At 29.9% G+C, this 18,614-nt stretch overlaps 1 protein-coding gene across 1 annotated transcript in view; it reads right to left on the reverse strand.

The window, feature by feature from the left end:
- Positions 1–490: 490 nt before the first annotated feature.
- LOC135953158 (mediator of RNA polymerase II transcription subunit 13-like) overlaps positions 491–18,614 on the reverse strand; it is a 32,354-nt gene continuing 14,230 nt past the window's right edge. Inside the window, exons 2-3 of the mRNA XM_065502876.1 lie at positions 6,664–7,782; positions 491–2,318 (exon numbers count right to left, since the gene is read on the reverse strand). Of these exons, the coding sequence (XP_065358948.1) occupies positions 966–2,318; positions 6,664–7,782 (2,472 nt within the window). The 3' untranslated portion in view covers positions 491–965. The remainder of the gene's footprint in view (positions 2,319–6,663; positions 7,783–18,614) is intronic.

The following is an 18,614-nucleotide window of genomic DNA, read 5'->3' on the forward strand; positions in this document are numbered from 1 at the left end:
CTTTATTTTTCTTACGAATTTTACTACGAACATTTAAAAACAAATTGGCGAAATAGGTGCAGCCGTTTTCCGATTTTAGATAAATCGATAAAAATGGGCGTAGAAGTGGGCGTGGTCAATTTTTCATTCCGTAAAAACGTAAGTTGGACTACGACCAAAATTTAAAAAAAAAAAAATTTCTAAATCGGTCCGGCCGTTCTCAACGTATGCAATTACCAACGAACGACATTTGATTTTTATTTATATAGAAGAAGATAGATAATTCCCCTGAAATTTTTTTTGAAATTTTCGGCATTGATTTTTAGATGACGGAGAACCTTAAAAAGACTGAAAAGTATGTTTTCCGTTTATTGGAAGTCATTACCAATTTTTGATTGTAAATAGTTTTTTTCGGAATCTCTCGTAGTCTATTTTTTTAACAGTTTTGTTTGTCCAATTTTATGATATAATACAAACCCTTTAAAAAAAGTAAAGGTCTTTACAAAATCCATTTTCTTTTTATATATAAAAAACATTTTATTTTTACAAATAAATTATTACAAATTAACAGTTACATTTCATATAAAAAACAAATTGTATAGAATTATTTAAATTTAATACAACACGCTCGTAAAATATAACAAATAACAAAAAAAAAATAAAAGAAATAAACATAAAAGTCAACTTAATATAACTTAAATTTAACAATTTTATAGTTGTAATGAAAACTTAGTAAGAAAATGTGCAAAATAAAGGATACATTGAAGAAAATTTGTGGTAAATTGGTGGCTGCTAGAGTAAATGGTTTGCTGGATTAAAAGTGTTTATAATACAAAGTGCATAGACAGTGAGACGAGATGATGAATAACGCTTTTGGAAACTGAGAGAGAAAGAGATTGAGAGACAGTGCGATAGAGATAGTTGTTGCAGACAAAGTTTAAAGTCCTTGATAAACGCATGTTTTGTTTTGTTGTCCTTGGCATTGCTTAGAAAATATTGCTATTGAAACGTGCTGACTGTGCGAGTGGTTGCGTGCCTGGTGCTGGAGATTGTGATGGTGGTAGAAGTGATTGTTGTGCAAAATTATTAATACCATGATTAAGAGCTAAAACTTTATTAATTATATTAAATTCATCTAAATTATTTTTTAAGCTATTGAAACGATTCCAGTGAAATCGTTGATTGTAATTTAAGTTACCTGTTTGGGTGTTTTGTTGCAGCTGCTGTTGTTGTGGTTGCTGCTGATTTTGTTGTTGATAAAATTGTTGAGCATTCTGTTGTAATTGATTGCTAAATGATGGTATTAAATGTTGTCTATAAAAATTTTGATTATCAAAATTATTTGTGGATTGCTGCTGTTGCTGCTGCTGCTGTTGGTTGTATGATGAGAATATATTATTGCTGGGCTGGATTTGTACTTGATTTACACCGAAATTTGAGGTATCGCCCTCTTGGCGAAATAAACGAGCTCTATTTTGTTGAAGCTGTTGCTGTTGTTGCTGTTGTTGCTGTTGTTGCTGCTGTTGTTGTTGCTGCTGCTGTTGGCGTTCTAATAAAGCATTGGTCACATATTGTGGTACAAGAGGATTTTGTTGAAATTGCTGATAATTACGTTGTGGCAATGGTTGTACTAGCGACAATTCGGCTGGCACCTGTGGCAGCAATGACGCAAATGTTGGTGCAATATTCAATTGATTCGATGGCTGTATTTGTATGCTTGAAATGCTGGATGCTGCCTGTGTATTGGATGTTTGTAAATTTTGCAATTTGTGAAATACATGTTGTATGGGATTATTTTCAATTGGCAATCGTTGTTGTGGTTGTTGTTGTTGTTGTTGCTGCTGCTGTTGTTGGTTTTGTGGTTGTACAATACTATTAGAAAATCCATTATTCTGTTGCTGCTGTTGTTGTTGTTGTTGGACACCATTTATGTATTTGCCATTTGACTCTTTCAAGGGTAATTGTTGCTCCAATGAGTATGTCGGAAAGATGGGAGCAAGTTTTGATTGTGTACTTGGTATAAATTCAACAGAAGGTCTTATTGTAAATCCTGGCTCTTGTTGTTGTTGCAGCTGAACTAAAGGCAAATGTTGTGGTTGTTGTTGGAGCTGGTGTTGTTGTTGTTGGGCTAGATGTGTGGCACTTGTTGGGTTGCTTCTCTGTTTGGCCTGCTCTTCCAATAGTTTCAGTTGTCTTATTATAAGTTCTTGTTGCTGTTGGGCTTGTAATTTTAATTGATAGATTTGTTGTTCCAATTCACGTTGCTTTTCATACAAATAATTGTTGACATTGTTGCCCTGCTGCTGCTGCTGTTGTTGCTGTTGATTCTGTGGCTGTTTCTGAAAATAAATTCAGAGAATATGTAAATGAATGTCGTCAACATGTTTCAAATGTTTCAAAATGATGAATCCTATATCGTCACTTGAAATGCCAAAGGCCGTAACAACCAAAAAATTTAAAATTGAGTTTTTAATGCATATTGGTACAGAGCATGAAGACATACATACGACTTCACAAATTTTTAGATTTCTATTTTTAAAAATAACGACTTTATTAAAGAAAGAAAATCATATTTGCAACCACAACACTTTTCATTTTATTAAATTTTTTGTCTCTCCTGAAAAATTTAAAAAAGTGATGATAGGCCCTTTTGCATTTTAGTGACGATATAGATTATATAAACAAAAATTAAATAACACCCAACATTTGTTGGGTTGCTAATTTACAGTTTTAAATTTCTACAATGTGCTAGAAAGCCTTTTATATATGGGGTCAAAAATGTTCATGACAGCGAAGATAGACTAAACAAGTAAGAGAGCTATATTCGGCTGTGCCGAATCTTATGTACCCTTCACCAAATTATACTTTAAAATAAAAATTTTAAATATTTTTACGTAAACAAAATTTAAATTTTATTTTGAATTTGTTTGTGAAAAGAATTAATGACAAAAAAAAATTTTCTTGAAAAAAAATTCGGTTTAAAAAATATTTTTCTTGATTTTGACCCATTGTTGGTCCAAATTACTATATACTTATGTACATCGTTGCAAAGAACTTTGAAATATCTATCGTTAGATATCCATATTGTCTATATTAATGACTTAATAATCCAGATATAGATCAAAATTAGGCCAAAAATCGAGGTTGTCCTGGTTTAACAAATTTTTTTTGTTATAACTAATTTTCAATAGTAAATTAAAAAAAATGTTGAAAAAATTATAAAAAAAAAATTTTAAAAAAAATTGGAAAAAATTTTAAAAAAAAATTTGGAAAAAAATTTAAAAAAAATTTGGAAAAAAATAAAAATAATTAAAAAAACAATTTTAAATGAAAAAATAATTTTAAAAAATTAAAACAATTTTGAAAAAAAATATAAATGTTTAAATTCAGTTTACCCAGAAATATTTAAACATTTTATTTTAAAGTATAATTTGGTGAAGGGTATATTGTTTTTTGTAATTCGCTAATTTCAAATTGGTCTCCAATAGGGATGCCAAACGGGACTGGGTTTTACAAATCCCGGGTTTTGGGATTTTAAAAATGTAAATCCCGGGATTTTTCGGGACCCCGGATTCTGAACTTTAAAACGGTGAGAAATCCATAAAAAAACTGAAAATTCTACAACTTTTGTATTGCACACAGAAAACAAATTGGTTGGAATACGGTTGCTATTACGAAAATTTTATAAAAGTAACTAAAATATTATTATTATTACTAAAAATTCATAAATTCAACAGATTTTCCATGATTATAGCTGTAAAAACATAGCTATAACGGAATTGTGGTTACTACAATAGCAACATTAGTTACAGTAATCAATTTGTATTTGGTTAAAATAAATTCAACGAAATCGGCAGACACAATCTAATTTAATTCAAGTAACTAGAACTTTAACTATATTTTCAGTTGTAGTAATAAATAAATTCAAGTATTCTATATTCCCAACCGACAAAAGAGTACGTAAACCCAAAAATTAAATTTCGTTTGACTTTTTTCAAAAATAAATAAATATTAATTAAAATAAAAGTTATTTACATCGGAAATTGTTTACATAAAAATTTAAATAAATTAAAATATAAATTAATGTGAATTGACTCAAGAAAGCGGTAGGACTTCTTTAGAATAATCAGGGGTAAGTGTGCGTATATTCATTGCTTCATTATGCATTTCAACAGATATATATCTTGTAAACAGAATGGAAAATGGTCAACAATTATACTGCTTATATCGAGAAATATGGGCTAGTGTGAATTTTTATTAAACACCTTCTTAAAATTCTTCACAACCTCTTACTGGTATTTCTGATATTATTCAGTATATTGGTCATTCTTGTAGTTGCAATGGAGTGGAAAGATTACAGAATTATATGGCCCTTGTAGTAGATTGGTGACAAAATATGATGGGAATCATAATGACTCATAGTAAATGAAGTGACTTACTCCCTGATGAAGAATGTACGGAATAAAGGTAAATTGTAAGATATTCCTTGAAAATCATTGATTATACTGTTTTGTAAATTCTCCTCAGCAATTCTACAAATGAGAATCGTTTTGAAAATCTACATAGTTAAGTGGTTACATATGCATCTGTACCCAAGCAAGCAATGCTGCCTTCAGAAACATTACGATTCATTTTCATATGTGTTATAAAAGGGTAACGATTATATTGTTAAGAGAAATGTGGATTTATGTACTTATTGTATTTCATTTGCCTAGATCAAGAAGCTATAGCCATGCTGTAATTTTAATACCTTCTTGAAATATAACCATAACCTTATTTCTGATGTTTTCCGTTATTTATCGTAAAATTGGCTGTTTGTTTACCGAGACCTGTTGGCGGCACATTACCTTATAAGATTATAAGTTCATTGTAGAAGGTCGTTTTGCTGACTATCGATTCTGGAAAGTTTTTCATTTTAAATAGTTTGACTTAGTTCCTGGTCATGAAGATCCGAAATGAAGGTAAAATAATTTATGACTTATGGTATTTTCTTTAAAAAATAGTCATTGTCTTTATTATTCTCGCTAGGAACACCACGTGAAGATTATATATACATCAGTCGTTCTGTAAAATTACCTAATTTTGCGATCGATATGTAACCTATGTATCGAGTCAACTAAGTTATGAGTTTGTTGTGTGCCGATGTATAAAGCTGCCATAAAATACATGTTTGGCTGACAAATTTTTCAATTCTGCTAAAAGCGGCTTTTCTGATTATCTAAATGATCTCTACGTGTTCATATGTTTAGAAATGTACATTTATTTATAATTTTTTCAGCTACTAAACGTTAATAAAACATGCATAATAAAAAAAATAATATTTTTTTAATTGAACTAGCCTAATAAAAATATATTAAATTTATATATTATATTCCAACCGAATAATTTTTTTTAGCAGTTGTGACTATCAATATATTCAGCAACTACAACCGAACTATGCGATAGTACATGCAACCGACAAAATTCGATTGGCGACAAATTCGGTTGTGACAATGAATCTGTTTTCTCTGTGTGAGTAGCAGTTTAAGAGTAGTTTACAATTGAAACTGTACAATTTTTGTCTAAAATGTTTGTTTCCTCCCTACAATAAAATATAAAAGTATTTTTTTATTTTATAACAAAAAATGTTCGTCTGCCTGTTTAAAACACGATAGTGCACAAACGAAAGGAGCCAGCTGGCTAAAATTATCCACAAATACTCTTTGTGGATAAGGTTTGTTTGGTATTGAAAATGGTCCATGATTTCCCCAAGCCCCATACAATTGTCCCCCGGAATACTGTTTGAGCAGTACACTATGTTGATTATGCGGCAATCCTTATAAAATTTTGCACAAACTATACTGCAAAGTATTGCAGAAATCGGGATACATTTGTCCCTAATCCTCATCGTTCATAGTCAACGCGATTTTATTATTAAACTTGTGTATAAGTCTGTCAATGCAAGGGAGACCTGCTGCTCCCTGATTAAAATTAAAAATCTGGATTCGTTTGGATTTGAAGAGAGATTAGATTAGTTTTTACGTATTTTGGGAGCTTCAAAAATCTTCCTAAAATATCAAAAATCTGTTTTTCACAAATTTCACCATCACGAAAAATCAAGGGATTTTCGGGATTGGCATCCCAAATTTTTAAATTTATTTGTTGTTTTCAATATAAAATACGTATGAAAATGTTCGTTCGTATTTAGAGAAACGGCAATAATTTATGGATATTTCGTTAAATAAATTTTTGAAAATGTAAAATACGGGATTTGCAATACGCATGACAATTTAAAAATGTTTGTTATAAAATTATAATGGTTAACTATGCCAGCATTTTATATTTAAAAAATCCATGAAAAATAAAAAACGAACTTTTAATTGCAATTTGTTTTCAACATTGAATATTTTCAATTTTTTTTTTTTTTTAATATTGCTACTTGCAACCTCTAAACGATATCCGATTTAGCTAAAATTTTCAGCATTTGGTTTTTAAATGAGAGAGAACAATTGGTAGCACCGATAATCGAAAAGGTTCAATATAAAGGCCACACAACTGTATATTCATAGCTTAATCCAGATAATATGAAAGGTCTGACTTTCTTAGACTGAAATGGTATTATTCAACTGAGCAACCGTGAATTAAAAAGAGCTTATTCAAAATTATTATTTAAATTTTGTTCAGTAAAGAAACTCATATATTTACCGTTATATAATGACCAGATGTGGGCACAATATTCGAAAATATATTAGACACTGTAGATGAACTAAATGTCGACTGAGTCGGCAAAGCTGCCGGTGGCAAATTGTTAGCTAATTTTAAAGCCGCTGTTCTCTGAGCTTCGGCTGGTAGCACACTTAATTTGGTTATAGTGGGTCCGAACAAGGGTGGTTGAAATATCGATGAGGTTCTCTGGGTACTGGCAATGGCGGTAACTGCTGTCGCTGCAGGCCTATCAATAATGGGTATGACTTTCTTGGCCGTGCCCAACTCATCCAAGTCCACAGTGAAGGCACTAACAAGAGGAGCTGCCTGTATGCGTATATCATCTTTGGCCACCACTTCGATATTTTCACCATCTTCATTGTGGGTGGGTCTGGGTGTGGTTGTTGTGGTGGTGGTCGTTGTAGTGGTAGTACGTTTCTTAGTCGTTCTGGGACGAGGTGTGGTCGTTGTTGAGGTGGTGCTACTAACATACGTTTCCGTGGTAGTTGAAGGTTTTTGATTTGTTTTTGTATTACGTATTTCGAATTTAATCTCATCCAAAGTATTTAAAGAAATTTCATTAGTTTGCACATTCGTATTGCTGACACTGCGGGCCGCCTGATTATTTGCTTTTGTTTCTTCCTTGACATTGGTCGACACCACAACGGGAGAACCCAAATTTTTATTAATTTTATTCTTGGACTTATCGATGAAAACAGCTAAAGGCTGTTCTTGGGCACTGTGCTCATCGTAGGTGGCAGTGAAAAATTGCACCGAAGGAAAAATATCACTGGAACTAGTACTCTCTTCCAGTATTTCATCTTTGGTTTGTGTCGCTAACGGCAGAGCTGTTGTACTTTGTATGGTTATGCTGGAAGGTACAATCGTTGTAGATTCTTTGTTATCCTCATCCTCATTAGTTTCATTCTCATTATCCGCATCTTCATTGGCTTCCTGTTCCAATTTATCTATGGCACGTAGTAGAGCTTGTCTTACTGAAAAATCTAGTTTTTGTATGGCCTCACGTGGTATAATCTCATTGGTTTCCGTTGAACTATCCTCATCTGCCAGAGCTCGATGTGAGGCCAATAAAAATAGTAAGAGGCAGGTTATGTATGTCTGCAAATAGAAATTTTAACACAATTTTAAATAATGCAAATTACTTATTAGTAAATAGTACAATTTAATGAGCCATACATTTTGTTTGTTTTCTTGTTTCTACTATTTCTGGCTTAAAATCTGTTTAAAGTGTTTCTGTTGTAATCGAGATAATCTATTCGTACAAACAAATGTAGGTTACTTTGGTTTATCTTAAAATGTTTTTCTTGTTTGCTCATTAATTTTTAGCAATTATTACAAATTACTCAAATCTTCAAAAGTGTGGGGGTTCATTGTTGGGTGAAGCACATAGATTTGTTTTAAAAAATTTCTTACAAATTATTACATAAAATAACGCATTTTAAAGCATACAATTTTCTTAGTTTGGTTTAGATATGAACTATAGTTAGTAACTATGGCTTCAGTAAGTGGTATTAGTTTTTATTAATGTTTGAAGGATTTTACTTAGATATTGGAATTTTAGTTAAAAAATCAAACCGATTTTGTATTTAGGCTACATACATTTGTACGCCTATAGAGTGGAATAGATTTTGCAAAAATAAGAGTATCTGAAAAATAATTTTTATGTCTTTATGTTCCAATCAGAGGGTACTATATTTTTAAAATAATAATAAGTTCTTTCGAAACATTGTTTCCAAAATATCGAACGAAATAAGGGGTCATATTTAAATAAAAACATTCTTTGGATAATCTTATAATAAATAAAATTTAATATCGTACGTGACATACCGTACGTGACAGATTTTTCTCTTATAGTACAACCATATGGGCATTTCCCCTGAATGGTCTACCAGGATCGAAAAATGAAATGTTGATAATCATCGTGTTTTATTTTTTATAATTATAAAAAACAGTCTATGTTTTTATAATACAATGGTTTCATAGCATATCTCAGCTGTTTTAATTGAGAAATTTGGGCTGGAATATTTTATATTTTCTTTTTAAGCTAGTTCTAAAGACATTTTTATATTTAATTATTATACATGTAAAAAATATATTATGTTTGCACTCTTTCTTCAAAATCACTATTACAATCAATTAAGAAGAGAAAAGTGTAAGAAGGAGAACAAAAAAGTTCGATTAATGGTTAATTTTTACTTTGTTTCTTATCTATGTTTTAATCGTACGTTCACGACCGAAAACATAATTTTATTGTAATTGCTTTGCATTAAACTGGAGCCAGACATAACAGATTTTAATTAAGTTCGGTGTCACTAATTTGTAAATAAAAATACTTCTGGTTTGCAATTAAATAAAGTTTTTTATTTGCAAAATTTCGTACGTTCGCGACCGTAAGTAAATTTTTTTCATAAAGAATGCATTTATTTTCTTAACACGTATCAGAATGATGCATTCGATCTTCTGTGATTTTCTGTAACTCAGAATAACTTTCTGAGTCGATCTGAAACGATGTTCGTCCGTCTGGCTGGCTGGCTGTCCATGTAAGCCTTGTGCGCAAAGTACAAGTCTCAATTTTGAAGATATTTCGATCAAATTTGGTACATATTATTTTTTCGGCCCAAGGAACAAGCTGAAACTGGCTGAAATCGGTCCATTTTTCACATAGCCTCCATACAAATGTCGGTACGAAATTGGACTTTATCGGTCATAAATGCTTAATTTATATAGGTATACTAGATGACCGGCCCGGCTTCGCCCGGTATCTATTCGTATGGAAGGTGCCACGCCCATTCTACCTATATAGGTCATTTGTAAATCTAAACCATCCAGGCACCCACTCAAACACCCACAAAAAATGTCATCGAAATCGGCCCAGGCGTTAAGGAGGAGTTCAGTTACTAACACACGTACAGAATAATTTTATATAGAAAGAATACACAAATATCGTTTCAAATAAGTTTTATATATACCGAATTCATGTCACCAAATTGTATTATGATCGGTCCATACTTAGTCATAGCTTCCACATACGACCCGATGCACTTTAACGTGCATAAATCTCCTAAAAACATTGGTGCACACATAAAATTCAACATAAATAACTTTCATAAAGACATAAATCACACGACCTAATTTCATGGTGATCGGTCAATAATTGGTCATAGCTCCCATAACTTCCGAAAATCACTCATTGAAATTTTAAAAGAAAAATGTTTTGCTCATTTACTTAGTGTAGGGTATTATATGATAGGACTTGACCGATCATACATTCTTACTCGTTTGTTAAGGAATTTTGAAGATATTTATGGGAAAATGCATGTTGAAAATAATAAAAAAACATATGGAAAAATCGTACGTTCGCGACCCGTACATTCGCGACTGGTACTTAAGCCTATTAAACAAAAACCAATAGAGATATTTTATTGTATAAATACTGGATAGAGACCTAACTACATTAATACACTATTAATAGCTTTTAAATATTCCGTTCCTTTCTCGTGAAATTGCCCATATGTTTCAGACAACTGATGACTGTTGTACTCTGTTTTTTATCTTATTTTAACCTAAATAAATATAAAGTACTGCAATTACAATCGACTTATTCCTTATTATACACTTCGCCATGAGTGGTAAGGGTTAAAGTATTCTGTTTGTAATTTCTCAATTTTTATACATAAAGTATATGGGGAATTACATGTCAAGTGAACCCACTTTTGAAATCGATGTCTTCCGATCGGGATGAAATTTGCACTAAGGTTAGTTCTATTGGATAGTAATTCAACAAGATCGGTCGATAACTCTCTGTGTTAGATGGGGTCAAAATTTGACATTTTGGCAAAGCATCTTTTTCTCAAAAGAAAGCTTAGATATTTTCCTTGAAGACTTTTTTGGTCACTTAGAGGGATGCGAGTTGGATATCTATCAAAATAAATGTTTTGTAACTCAAAACATACAATTGGTCAAACATTTTTTAACCCAAATATTGTTTTCACCAAATTTTTTTTCGCTAAATATTAAAAAAAATTAAAAAACAAAAAATTTTTTTTTTAAATTTAAAAAATGTAAAAAAAAATTTTAAAAATAATTGGAAAAAAAATTTTTTCCAAAAAATTAAAAAAACAACTTTGGAAAAAAAATTAATTTTGTTTACTTAAAAATATTTAAAATTTTTATTTTGAAGTATAATTTGGTGAAGGGTATATAAGATTCGGCACAGCCGAATATAGCTCTCTTAAGTTACGTTTCCGCATACACCGTGATCGGCACCGAAAACGAAATTCCATACATTTGCACCGAAAAAAAAGTTCGTTTCAGAACATTTTTTCGGTGCAAATGTATGGAATTTCGTTTTCGGTGCCGATTACGGTGTATGCGGAAACGTAGTTTAACTTGTTTTAATTTTTTTTTGCTCAAAAGAAAACTTAGCTTATTCGATTTATTTAATTTTTAATTTTTTTTCGAAAGATTGAAGAAATAGTTGTCTAGCTATATAAATTTCATCCCGATCGGAAGACATCGTTTTCAAAAGTTGGTTCACTTGACATGAAATCCCCCATATATATTCTGGATGTTGAAATCAACTCAGCGCACGAGATATAAGCAAACCAACGATTACCTCGATTATTGGTCTATTTTTTTCTATATCTGGATTAATATAGACAATATGAAGATCTAATGATAAAAATTTTAAAGACATTTTCAACGACGTCATATAATTTTGGACTGACAATGGGTCAAAATCGGGAAAAATATTTTTTTATAAATTAATTGTTTTTCACCAAAAATTGTTTTCAGTCTTTAACTTAAAGTATATTTTTGTGAAGGGTATAAACGATACTGCACAGCCGAATATAGCTCTCTTATTTGTTTTTATTGCAGTTATTTGTTGGTATCTAAATATTTTGCTGTTAATCTGTACAGCTTCGTAGTGAATTCAACACTAAATGTTCATAAATGAAACGTGAATATTGTTTAAGTTTATTTTTTGTTAAATTTCTCCACTAAATAATTCACTAATTCATTTAAAATGCTACAAATTTATGCACACCAACATTTTCTCTCTTTTATTACTTTGTTTAAGTTGAAATTTTCATTTAAATACTAGTATTCAACCACCTGTTGTACATCACGTTCATTGTAGGGATAATCAGTGAATACCAGTCAGTGTTGGGTAAATATTTGCAAGCACTTTACTGTGCAAATTATGCCCAAAGTATAAATATTCAGTTATAGAAATATGATTACGACTATTTTGAAATTTATAATTTTTTTTGTGGAAAATAATGCCCGAAAGGATTGTAGGAGTTGTAAAGAGAAAATATGTGTTTTAGATGATTAGTTCAAAGATGCGTGTTAATCAAAGTAAAATCTTTAATAATTGCCACATTTAAAGCCTATTAAAATATGCATAGTACATTTTGTATTGATATAAAAATTTATTTTGTTTTAATACCTTTCACCTTCGTGAGAAGGGTATATATAAGTTTGTCATTCCGTTTGTAATTTCTACATTTTTCCCTATAAAGTATATATATTCAGGATCCTTATAGATAGCGTAGTCGATTAAGCCATGTCCGTCTGTCTGTCTGTCTGTTGAAATCAATTTTCTGAAGACCCCAGATATCTTCGGGATCAAAATCTTCAATAATTCTGTCAGACATATTTTTGTGCCAACAAAGCATCATATGCGGGAAGTTTTGCATTACTTCTTTAATTTGAAAAAGAGTGCCGCTATAGCACACCAATTGCTCACCAAAGATTATGGTTGCATCCAAGAATTGAGAGCTACTCAAGCAGCAATTTCAATTTTGCTAAAAAAAAATTATTTTTTTTTGCAAAAAAATTTATATTTCTAAAACGACTGCGAAGATCAAAAACATGTTTAGCCTCTCTTAAAGGTAATTTTATTGCCGAATTTCGTTTTTTCAGTATATTCAATAAATTAAACCTCCTCCATTTTCGAAATAACGGTATATCTCTAAAATATGAGCTAAACTAAAAAAAACGGTTAGCACCATTGAATTCAGCGTACCCGAATTAGTTTAAGCCGATGGGTGGCTCTCTTGACGGAACAAAAAGTGTAAATTTCGTGAACAGTGATATTATAAGACAATTATGAATGTTCAAGTCATTTTCTGAGTGGGATCTTCTATGGGACTAGTGACAAATGTTTCCCGATTTGCGCCATACTTTACAGCATTGGTAGGCGTTCATATTGTTCAGATCACGATGATTTTCGTCAATTTACACGTACACAACCCGAATGTAAACAAAACACACATCAGAGCGTAAAAAACACAAATAACTCATTTAGTTACAAACAGTAGAGCGTAAAAATACAAATATTTCATTCATTGCTTGATGTTGTTGCGGATTTTTTATTTTTTTACCCATACATGCACACAAACTACAATTTCTGTTTTTGCGCTTCGCTGCTTTACAGTATAATTTCAGAGTACTTAGAACTAATGTAAAATTTTATCAGACATAATTCCGGTGGGACATTTATATGCAGTCTAGGTAAAATCATGGACCGATATTGCCTATTTTCAATACCAAGCAAATCTTATAAACAGGAGCCAGCTAGCTCCTTTCGTTTGGGACCTTGTTTTCAACGGACAGACGGATGGCCATGGCTATACGCAGAGAAAAAATATAATTGGGCATGGTTACTGTAATCATTTAAATAGTGTTACAAGATTTGTAACAATATTATAGTCACAGTAACCAATTAAATGATTGTGGTAACCATAATATGGTTAATTTATGATTCACATGATTGTATCAAACATATATATGGTTACAGTAAACAAATATATGTTTGTGGCAACCATATTTAAGATGAATAATTTTATCATAATATGTTGTTCTCAGATTATGATAAGCCTTAAGCCGAGAGCAACATAATATGGTAAGTCCTTCATCATATGAATGGTTGTCACAAACATATATTTGTTTACTGTAACCATATATATGGTTGATACAATCATGTGAATCGTAAATTAACCATATTATGGTTACCACAATCATGTAAATGGTTACTGTGACTATAATATAGTTAAAAAATCTTGTTACACTATTTAAATGATTACAGTAACCATGCCCAACTATATTTTTTTTCTGCGTGTAGATCGTATTAGAATCTTATGACCAATATTTCGGTATGTTACAAACGGAATGACAAAATTAATAACCACCCTTATTTTTTGATGGGTATAACAATTTTGGGTAAATGTGGGCATACAAATTTTGTATTTCCTTAAAACTATAAATAAAAATTATTCAATAATGAGTCACATTTTATAACATAAACACCAAATGACTTTGGTGTAATAACTTCATTTACTAAATAAAGTTTTTCAACATTTGTAAACATTTGCTGCTCCAATTTTCATAGTAAAACACTTTAGTTAATTTAGCTTAATTTTTAGTTGGCACATTTTAAAGTCCAGCTCCATTACAAGTATTTCTGTTAAACAAGAAACATAATTACGGTACAAAATCGCACAGCATGTGCTCAGTCACGTTGATGGCATTTTGAACTTAAAATACTTGAATTTCAATTATTGCGCTAAAAAGTTTTTTGTTTATAACAACAACAACAAAAAAACAAAACAAACATTTTTATAGCAAAAGTTTTAGGGTATTTAAGGTTGGGTATGTTGCAAATTTCAAATGAAATTGAATATTTTTGCTATCAAAATAGACATAACATGTTGCCAAATAACAAGTTAAATATGTTTTTATAAATAAAATATTAAATTAATCCCCTTTTAATTAATTATGAACAAAACAATTGACACACTTTTTTTATAGCATTTATAAATATTTTTTAGATGATTTGGCGCTGTGATTTGTCTCTTTGATTTCAACATGATTTTCAAATCAAAACAAGAAAACATTTTTTGCAAAATTTTAACACTCACATTTCTAACAATTCTGTGTGAATTTTGTTTTTTTTTTTCTTTTCAAATACATCTACATAATTTATGAATAGTTATAAAATGTGGCTATTTACTGTTAAAAATATAAATTACTTTAATTAATAACATTAATGGCTTCATTTAAATATGTAAATGTATAAATACGTTAATCATTGAAACTAATGGGATAAAGATTATAATTAATTTGCCAATAATCAATAATGTGTTGCGGTGACCAACCAATCTAACAAACGACCCTACCAACCAACAGTTTATTTAAAAGTTTGTTTGTATCAATTACGTCAAATTCAATTAATATTGTTTTCAGTTGGATTTTTTTGTTTTTTTTGTTTAATTTAATTTTTGAGGTTAATGTATTTTTGTTAAAAACAAGCAACTCAAATCAAAAAGTTTACAGTGGTTGTTAATAACTAAATACTGGTTAGAAAAAAAGCCCTATAATGTTTAAGTTTATCATTAAGTAGCGTGAAAAATGTTTAACAGCAGTAAATTAATAAAATTTTAATTGACTCTAAAATGAGAATTTTAAATGCTTTACGATTAATGGGTTTATTTTGTTGTTAAATTTTATATGAACGAGTTTTTATGGCCAATATTGATATTTTTGATTTTAAGGTGACTATTAGTTGTTGTGAGACAATATTTTCTTTTGTTTTAATACAAAAACTCGAGCTTTCTCATACGTTTGTTATACAAATCTAGAAAGTTAGTCCTTCTGTTTATCTGTGTAAAACAGGCTCGTGTAAAAATAACAAAGAAAGTGGGTGGAAATTGCCCGAGCATATAATAACCTACACTCAGTAAATCAGCAAAAATAATTTATTTCGTGAGTGATTTTCCAAAGTGGACTTTATATGGAAGCTATGATTGCCATGGGCCGATCGCCATGAAATTAGGTGGTGTGAATTATTTCTATAAATTTTATTAAGAATCAAAAATTTTTAAGAAATTTTAAGCCCCTTAAAAGTGTTTATGGAAATGGGTTTTATATGGTAACTATGGTCAATTATGGATCGATCATCAAAAAATGACTTCTGTCATGACTTCTGCATATGGCCAATTCCATGTCATCGTACGTGACATTTGTACGTCTATAGAGTGGAATAGATTTTGCAAAAATAAGAATTTCTGAAAAATAATTTGGTTTTCATGTTCTTTCAGAGGGTACTTTATTTTAAAAAAATAATACGAACTTTCGAAACATTGTTGTCCAAAATATTGAACGAAATAAGGGTATATCGTACGTGACATAAAACAGAAGTAATTTTGAGGTACATGTGGAAATATGCGAAAATTTGAAAATCGTGAGAGGCATTAGTTTGCTTCTAATTTCTTACACTAAACCAAATATTTTTCCTTTACAATCCGTGATATTTAAATAAAAATAATTATTGGATGATTTTATAATATATAAAATTTAATATCGTATGTGACATACCGTACGTGACATATTTTTCTCTTATCTGTCTGTAAATATACAGTATATGGGGGATTTCATGTTATATGAACCAACTTTTGAAATCGATGTCATCCGATCCGGATGAAATGTAGTTCTATTGGGTAGTAATTCAGACACATTTTTTCAATAAGAACGGTCGAGAACTCACTTAGTCAGAGGGGGTCAAAATTTAGATAGCTATTTCTTCAATCTATCAAAATTTTTTGGGAGCTTAGTTTTCACCGTCATTTTAGCCTAAAACATACTAATTAAATAAAAAATTAAATATAGTAGGGGTATTCACATGGTCTGCTATTAGTCATATTGTCATAATGTCCTAATATATTAAAATAGTTGTTGTGTTTTAAACAAAAAAGTAGTATTTTATGACAACACAATTTAAACAAAAAAAGTAGTATTTTATGACAACACATAGTTCAAATAGTGTTATTAGTTTCGAACTTTTTTGTTTGAAACACAACAAAAATTTGTTTAAACTATCATCATATATTAGGACATTATGACAATATGACCAAATAGTAGACCGTGTGAATACCCCAAGTTAGTTTAAAGTATTATTTTTGCACTTGAAATGTTGTAAATGCTCTAAATACATGATTGTATCAACAGTAAACAAGTATATGTTTGTGACAACCATTTATATGATGAAGGACTTACAACATATTATGATAAAATTATTCATCATAAATATGGTTGTCACAAACATATACTTGTTTACTGTAACCATATATATGGTTGATACAATTATGTGAATCGTAAATTAACCATATTATGGTTACCACAATCATGTAAATTGTTACTGTGACTATACTATTGCTAAAAAACTTGTGACAATATAGAAATGGTTACAGTAAACATGCACAACTTTATTTTTTCTCTGCGTGTATGGATGATATTCACCAAAAAAATTTTAAGATTATCCTAAACAGTTTGGTCTTAACCCTTAAATGCATGATTTTTACTTTTATTTTTCTATAAAGTATCAAATATTTAGTTGATTTTTATTTATTATATTTCCTTTAGCTTTAGTTTGATTTAGAATTTCTTTAGCTGAAACTTTTCGTACTCCATTTGATTTTGCTAAATAAAACTTGAGTGTCTGTAATTCTCAAACACTCTATAGTTTTATTTGTATAATATCTTTAGTTTTTCTAAAGCCTTTTGGAAAAAGGTTTCCTGATGATCTGGCCTAAGCAACCAGTGAAATGCGCATAGGAACTAGCTTATCCCCCAACAATAAATTTAAGTGAATTTATCAAATTAAAAATTGGGAATTTAGCATAAAACAATTTTACTAAAATATAACAGTTATTTTTTATTGCAGGTCTAGACAAGGATAGGATGGTATTTGGCATGTTGCTGTTCAAAAGTGAGTAATTTGTTTTATATTTTCATGATTTTATGGTAGATCTTTTCGTTCTCAGTACATTTTGTAGTACTACAATAAAGGTAGGCTACCCATCTTATGCCATTTACTTACTTGTATTTTCCCCTATTTAAACAAGTAAATATATCTTGCTACATCATATTTGAAGTTGCATAGATATGCGTTGTTGCATGAACATCATATCTTAATTAAATTTTCATATAAATTTTTTTTTTTGTTTATTTGTTTGAAATATTACGGAAATGTGTGTTTTGTTTATAATCTTTTGATAAACTTGATTTTAAATAATTTATTTATATTTTTTATTAAGCACTTAAAATCTTCATAGTTTTGTATAGAAACATATCTGTGTATGGCAATGCCATTTAGAAAAAAGGTGGAAACAAATTGATTATGACAAGTTATATGTTGCTTGCAAGTAGTTAGATTCAATTTAATCTCACTTGTTTTTGAGCCATTAAATATTTGTTTGAAATGTATGTTATAGGGCAACACAAAATTGGTAAATGCAACTAGTTTTAAACTTACTAGGCAAATAAAAGTTAGGTATTTCCTAGCGAATCAAATTCCATTTTATTTTTGTTATTAAGTCATTAATTAAATTCGATTATTTCTTAACAAAAACAATTTCTAACATTCTTTTACATTTTATATGTATGATAATGACAACCACTACTGAAAAAACAAAAAACCTTCCAACATTTTAAGGGCAAAAATAATAAAAAAAACTTAATTGGTATAGGCTAAGATGAATTTGACTCTGATTGGTTTTTTGCGATTATCAACTTGTTTTTAGAAACCGAATATATATTTTCTATAATATATTCTGTAAATATACATATATTTACAGAATATATTGTTTTACTATAAGAGAAAAATCTGTCAAGTGCGGTATGTTACGCACGATATTAAATTTTCTTTATTATGATATTATCCAAAGATTGTTTTTATTTAAATATGACGGATTTAAAAGGAAAAATATTTGATTTAGTGTAAGAAATTAAAAGAAAACAACGCATCTCACGATTTTAAAATTTTCTCATATTTCAAAACTTCTTCCGTTATATGTCACGTACGATATACCCTTATTTCGCTCAATATTTTGGACAATAATGTTTCGAAAGAAGTTATTATGTTTGTA

The sequence above is a fragment of the Calliphora vicina genome, chromosome 1 (assembly GCF_958450345.1).
Source record: "Calliphora vicina chromosome 1, idCalVici1.1, whole genome shotgun sequence".
NCBI classification, from domain to species: Eukaryota; Metazoa; Arthropoda; class Insecta; order Diptera; family Calliphoridae; genus Calliphora; species Calliphora vicina.